At 35.6% G+C, this 7,653-nt stretch overlaps 1 protein-coding gene across 1 annotated transcript in view; it reads left to right on the forward strand.

Moving 5' to 3' along the window:
• Positions 1 to 7,316, forward strand: part of TBC1D32 (TBC1 domain family member 32) — a 90,774-nt gene extending 83,458 nt beyond the window's left edge. The window contains exons 32-33 of the mRNA XM_026080457.1: positions 224 to 412; positions 6,060 to 7,316. Coding sequence (XP_025936242.1) covers positions 224 to 412; positions 6,060 to 6,179 — 309 coding nt within the window. The 3' untranslated portion in view covers positions 6,180 to 7,316. The remainder of the gene's footprint in view (positions 1 to 223; positions 413 to 6,059) is intronic.
• The last annotated feature ends 337 nt before the right edge of the window (positions 7,317 to 7,653 follow it).

Raw genomic sequence — 7,653 nt, forward strand, 5'->3', positions numbered from 1 at the left:
TTAGCAGAACTCACTGGCGCTCTGTTCAGAGCCTGTGATTATTAAAATGGTGATTTTTTTTTTTATATCTTCTGTTGTACTTTTATCCCTTTTATTTTCATAAGTAGTGGCCATGTTATAGGAAAAGGGGCTGTAGTATAAAAAGTTAAGAGATAATGATGTGGTTAAATTATGACTGAAGATCTACAGCAATTTAAATGTATATAATTTAATTCTCATCTAGATCTGTTTGCAATGGATAACTCAGTGTTTCTGGAACTACATGGACTGGAGTGAAATCTGTCATTACATTGCTACATGTATTTTTCTTGGTCCTGATTATCAGATATATATGTGTATAGCTGTGTTCAGACACCTACAGCAAGACATTCTGAAGCACACCGAAGCCCAAGATCTTCAGGTTTTTCTCAAAGTAAGGGTTTCTTTTTTAATCTTTCAATTGCTGAAGGGAAGCAAAACTCTCTAAAGTGGAAATAAATATATTTAAGTAATCTGAAACGCAGATTGAATTTCACTTACTGATTTTAAGTGAGATAGATAGATAGATAATACTTCAATTTTATTTACTTCCTGGCAGAAAAATGTAGTATAGTATTTTGCAGAGAATAATATTCCTACATATTGTTCTGATCAGCACCCTTTGTAATCAATGTAAATAGTCACTTTAAGTCCCCAGGGAGATTGATTCAATTCTCTCTGTGTGGTCCCTATCGTATTAAATTAGGTATTCTCTGGAGAGATGGGTTTACACAGTGGTCTCCTACAGAAGCTTGAAGAGATGAAGCACAAAGTTCAGTGAGCTTTGTTACTTTGACCAGGTGCCAAATACTATACTGCTAGCCTTTCTTAGCTAATAGACAACTGCATTCTGCGAGTACATTAAAACTGTGATGCACCAATTGAAAAGAAGGTGAACTCTCAACTTGGAATCTGATTCAGACTGATAAAATGTAGATTTATATATGTTGGTTTTCTCTCTATTGTGCTTATAAAAGCAAGTTGGGGTGAGACTGATGTGCAGTTCTTTGACGTTCAGGTTCTTGACATAATGTACTTGATCCCACACACCTTTATATCAAAATTAAGTTAAAAATTACAGCCGTTCACAGCAAAAGCAGTGATTTTGATCTCTAATTTAATTATGGGGTATTAAGGTATTGGTTATTTTGGATATCACTGCATCCACTTTGGATCCACTGCATCATGGTAGACTTGAGATTGAATAAATTTGTGAAATTTGTGGCAGCTCTGCATTTGAAAGGTGTTGGTACAATTCTTCTGACTCGGTAATACTCAGCCCCAGGTTATTTCAACCTCCAGATTGTGTGCGTGTCTGGTTTTGCTTATTTTACTTTTGTGATACTTTGGCGGATTACTATGGGTAGGTATGGTCGTGCAACAGGTGAATTGTATATAAAAGATGTGGTAAGTAAATTTCAATACTGACTTTTAAATTTTCCTGCAGTTTAGCTGTGGACAGCATAAAAACGTGGTGGTTGTGGTTTGTTTGTGAGTTTTTCCTCTTTGTTTGTCATTGCATTTGCCATGCCCAAATGGGCAGAATCGTTCAATGCCGTAAGTAAACATGGCTTAATAACAGTATTATGTTGCTGTATTTTTCTTCCTAATTCATAATAATATTGACTGAATCAAGATCAGCTAAGCTGCATTTCTGAAAGCAGTTGTAAAAAGAGAAAAAAGATGAATATACCAGTGTGAACTCCATTCTATTTTTTGAGCACCAGCTATAGATTCGCTAGAGGAACTGCAGAATATAATATATTAAATTGCTTATCTCCTGGCTGGTGCAAACCTCCACACTAGTTCTGAACAGATAGCTAATGCCTCAGAGAAAGAGGGGGTCTCCACCTGCAAGAACAAAGTTATGGCCTATGCTATTGGTTCATCCAGTAATTCATAAAGTTAATGTCTTCACCAGTATAATTGCTGCGGTTTGGATTTTTGCTTTTATTGGCCATCATCCTAGTAACTGACAAAAGTCAGGTGCTCATATAGCAGCAAATCAGTTGGTTGGAAGTTATTGTTAATCATCACAAAAAACTCTGTTGACTACAAAAAGCACATTTTGACTGACAGATATGAGTGTGTGTGTGTGGCGGGGATGTTTTATATTTACTGTTGCAAAAAAATTAAAGTCCCTGAATAACACACTCTGCTTCCTTATCAGCACTGGTATGCCAATATTACAGTATTAAGCATGCTTGTAGAGTAATAACTGAATACCCAAGATTCAGATATACTGAACATATATCATACATACATACATGAAGAAAGATCCAGATGTACTTCTTCAATTATGGTGGCATTTTGATCAATATTACTAGAATGTCCACAATTATAAAATATTTTGACTGGATTTCAGGCAGTTTAGACATTTTAATATTTTTTTACATCTAAGGATTGTGCAGTTGATATCTATTTATAGCTTCTAATTAAATGGGGGATTATGTTTCTATAGCATTCAAGACATTTTCTTTCTCTCACAAGATACTTCATATTCTTTGGTGTTTTATAGATTATGTTCAATTATTAGTTTCTTTTTGCAGGATACTTTTTAGCTGTAGATGCAGTTGTGAATAGATAAAAATATTTGAATCTTCCTCCCCATTTTTTTTTTCTTTTTTTTTTTTTTTTTACCCCTCCAGTCAAAATTCTTTTGAAGACATATCCGTGCATCTTAGTCTGGCCTAACATCATTAGTCTTCTGACTAGTTTGTGTCAGACTTTTGTATTCTTAAATATGAATAATATATCGGCTCAGCCGTTTTCCTTGAAAATGTTTGATACACAGTCTAATGAGGACATCATTTTGTTTGACCTGGTTTTGGTCAGTGTAGCTTAAAAGCTACTTAATCTTGATGGCATTATCAGGATAGTTGATGTGAATTACTTTATAGAAGACTGWCAGAGACCAGTACTCTCTGACCAGGTTCTTTTAGATATTCCACACATGGAGAGTGTAATATTTAATATTAAAGTTTACTTTGAAGGTATTTGATGTTACATGGGAGTTTTGATTTAGCAGAGTGATACAGCAATCTACTGAAATCACAACACAAGTGTAGACACTTAGAAAAATAAATAAATTGCAATATACAGTTCAATCACAATACCAGTGTGATCCCCATTACCAGTGTCTATAATATGCTCACCATCACGATGCTGGGTGTCCCCAATTGCAGGGAAGGAATACATGGGTTGAAGCCAGCTCAAGCTCGTTGCTCTCTTTGAAATTCTTCTGGGAGCTGTTCAAGTTTTAAATCTCTGTTGGGCTGAGCCACATATATACACTTCCGCCCATGTTGGTCTGGCTGTCTCAGGGAGAAACATTTACACCAGTTGATCCACTCAACAGATACAGCTGCTTATCTAAAGCAAAGGTCACCCTTTGGTTTCCTTTGTGTTGAGATAAAGTCAGTTCTCTGTGCCACGGCTGTGGTTAATGAGTCACATCCTACATTATTGCTGAGCTTCATGGGCACCTTGCCCTTGCCCCAGGTCCTCTGAACCTTCCTCCATTGTAGGGGTTTATTGGTCAGTCGCAAAGGCAGACTTTATAGAAGACAGAATTTGTATGTTGTCACCTATAGCATAAACAGGCCAAAGATTTGGAATGATACTGTTAAATAAATAATATACTATACATTAGTGCTCTACTGGAGTATTTACAATTCATTAAGTGACAGCTGTAGATGGAGGAGTTAATGACATACTTAAACATTACCCTTGCTGTTCATAGCTCTTAATTCATCTAAAGAAAAAAAATTTATTCTGTCATTTTATTCATTGTTTTAGCTGTATTATGGGTATCATGTGTGGTTACTTGGTTTAATGCCTGCAGTGCCATTGGTCAGCTACTATTTTGTTGAAATACGCAAATTCAGGGTTGAGTTTTAGGCTGTAATTTCTCAGCACAATGTTCACAAAAGCCAATTACTGTAATGAAGCAATTCTCTCCAACGTGGAAGTCTAAACTATGCTGAGAACAAAATCAACGTCAAAAAAGTAACTTTAAATATTCAGTTTTATAATTTATCTTGAACTTAATACTAGCAGTGGTCTTTTGCTGTATGAGCAAGTCCTGCCCCCTGTTTTCTTTCCAATCACTGATGGTTGTTTCTACTTTTAAGCTCCTAACATGTATTATATCCTTCATGAAAAGGTGATGATTTGACAGCAATACATCTTTGGGTCTGTTATCTAATGGTTCTAGGTAGCTATTAAAATTAAAAACAAATATTTTCATCTTAAAATATAAGTATCCTTTAATTTGCACATGAAAAAAGAAGCTGGAGATAACTTTGCTGTCAATTCAGATGATATTATGCCTAACACTTAGGATGGGTAAAACAGTCATCCTTTAAGCCTGTCCTCCTAGAGACAAAAAAAAAAAAAAAGAAGACAAACTGTGAAAGAGATCTTGTATTACTCTATCCTTTGCCTTTCCTATATGTCAAGAGGAAGTGGAAGTAATGAGTTGTCAATTAATTTTTTTTTTTCTCCTTTTGTCAGGCTCTTTCTGTTGGCCAGGATGCAATAGCATCAATTCTGATCCCTTTGAGATATCTTGACATTTCAGCATTAACTGAATGCTACTTTACTGCTGGGTCTTTTACTAATCCTTCTGTGGAAGGATGAAGCTTTAGAGTTTCCACATAGGAACCAAGAATACTGTAACCTGCTGCCTCAATAAACCCATCTTGACTGTCTTGACTTCTTTGGTTTACTATTGCTGGTTTGGATAAAATAGAGAGACTATTTGTAATCACACACGTTAGGTCAGTATATCAGTCTCCTCTGGAAATAATTTAGCTACTCTTCATTTTACTTTCTGTGGATATGGGCCATATTATTACCAACTAAATTGTTTGTTGACCAGTGATAATCATATATGCACACATTTAATAAATATAGGAATTGACTGCTTAAAAAATATAGAGAGAAATATAGATATATATGTAGATATATATATATATATATATATATATATTCTACAGTCCTCTGAGTCAGTTTTCTTCTCCAGTGCAGTCATCCCTCTCACAGTGCACACAGAGCAACTTAGAAGGTAAAATCGTGCCCTTGCTTTCACTTGTGGGTAAAGCAGGAAAAATATAAAGATGATCTCAAGTTCCTGTTCAGAAACTGAGGTACAGGCTTCCAAGCAGAGGCAGATGTTCTTAAGAGAATCTACTTAGCAGAGATGCATAGTTCATACAGCAGCACACATAACATGCTGACAGTTTCTCACTCCTAGGGCCTTTTTGCAGCACATGCTGCCAGCAGTGGTAATGCTGCTCAGGAGATGGTAGACATGCATACATTGTCCCTATTCAAAGCAGCAACTAGTTGCGCCACAGTTTTAACTAGGCACTTTTCAGGATCCTGCTTGCTGCTTGTGCATCCACCAGAATTCCTTCATCCCTCCCTCCAATATATCAACCATGAGAAAGAAAGTGTCGTACTCCTTTTGTTCTCTGGGCCGCATTCTTTTACTCAAGGTTTTGGAATTAGTAAGAATTACTCTTTCATGATGATTCAGAAGTGTTTATTCTGTTTGTCTTTAAGCATTTTGTAAAGGTCTTTCTTCACTACAGATTTTAAAAATAAATATCTCCTGTTGCTGTCCTAGTTTTATTGAGAACCTAATTGGATATAAAAGCCACATTAACAAACTTTAACATATCATGTGCCAGTATAAAAACATTTAAAAGACTATTTTAGTATCTGACTTTGCCTTTTTAAAGCTTACTTTGTTTTCCTTCAAAAATTATTCATATGGCATGTTCTCCAAAAGGAGATGTACAAGTTTCATCTGAAAAAGCTATTTGTTATCAAGGGTGTAATTAGAAAGAACTGTCTGGAAGTAGGTATACCAATTCTTTATTTCCAAATGAAATGTAATAAAACGTGCATTTTAAACACTCAGGCAGTGAGAAGCAGAACAAAATGAACCATCTTCAGCAACCTGAAATTCATTAAATTTGGGTTGTGCATCTTTTTTCCTAGCTAATAAATGTTTTCTATGTGTATTTGTGCAGGAAGAAGCCCTCCATGGATTTCGAGTGAGTGATTATTTAGAATATATGGAAAGCTTGGAGCCAATCTACAGACCAGTGCTGCTGAAAGACATGAGCAATATCAGAGTGCAGACTGCATAGATAAAGAAAACAAGCATGTTATTTTCCAGTTTTGGTTACATTCTTTAAAAGGATGCTGATTGTTTGATGTAACGATCTCCATAAAAATAAGTCAGGCTGTGTACATGTACATACTGTAAAATAAATAAGGAGGGTTTTCAGAATATAGTTTCTGCCAGAGGACTTAATCTAAATTGGATGACCTGAAATAGCATATTTTCCCAGATAGTCTGTGTGCATAGCTTTGTTTTTGTTTGGCAGAAGATAGCTTCAGAACCTGCCTGTAGATTGCTGAAGTGTGTTGTTTATAATGTCTGGGACCTGCTTCCAAAGCATTGCATTATTTTCATCTCTTTGGACCACAGTCTTCCTTCATGTTTTGCAAGGACCTGACAAAGTGATTTTTCTTAGAAGCAACTCTAAATTTGTGCATGAGAAGTGAAGAAATGCAGAACAAATACCCTGTATGCAGCTGTTCTGACTTTGTGGATAAAGTTGAGAAAATGAGGTGACCAGATACATGCAATGAAAATGCCCTTTTTTTCTAATAAATCATTTTGTCATAAATAGCTATTTGTAACATACACTCTCAATATGTGGAAGTGTAAGACAAGGCCCTAAGTAGCCTGGTCTAACCGGACCTGCTTTGAGCAGGAGGTTAGACTAGAAGACCTCTGGATGTCACTTCCATCCTACATAGTTCTATGGTTGTAAAATAGCAAAAGCTATTACTGTTCATGTTTTTACTTACCTGTGCTTGATTAAAGTTAGGATAGTTATCATCACCTTTGGTTTGCTGTGCAAACCTACTCAGAGGAGGTTATATTCATAGTTTGCCTGAGCTTCATCTCCTGTTTTTTCTTCTGTGTTCTGCGCTAGCACATTTGAAAGACTAAGTTTGGGGGGGGAGGGAAGTAGTTTGTCCTGACACCCCAAAACAAGACTGGGCTCTAAACAAAATTTTACTTTCCCTCTATGTGCTTATATGGCATGCATTCTGGGTAGCAGGTTTTGGCTTTCTCTCATCAAGGTACCTGCAAAAAAAATTACGTACTTTCAAACTGATCTAGCAGCACTCAAGTTGCCTAGTCAGAGGCTATGCGAGTATGTGCACATTAATTTGCATATAGAGAAGATAAGTATCAATTTTTACTTAAGTTACATGAACAGATGAAGAAAATTATTACTTCCAAATATTAGTACAATTTTTGTATCATTTAAATTTAGAAAGTAATTTGAATTTACTTTGCATTTTCAGTTATTTGTATCTTGTTTGTGTTTTCTTCTTTCTCAGACAGCTGTTAGTTTTCCAATTTGAGATTATGTTATTTTTTCCTCTTTAAACTTACTGTTAACACTGAAAATTGCTTCCTTCCTTACAGAGAAGACTGAAGACGTTTGGGATTTCGGCCTTAACTATTTCTTTGTACACTGTAATTTTTAATACTTGCAGTTTTGTTCTTTTTCATTAAAAGATCAACTAGAAGTCAGTAAT

Source organism: Apteryx rowi, unplaced genomic scaffold, assembly GCF_003343035.1.
Source record: "Apteryx rowi isolate R43461 unplaced genomic scaffold, aptRow1 scaffold_521, whole genome shotgun sequence".
Lineage (NCBI taxonomy): Eukaryota > Metazoa > Chordata > Aves > Apterygiformes > Apterygidae > Apteryx > Apteryx rowi.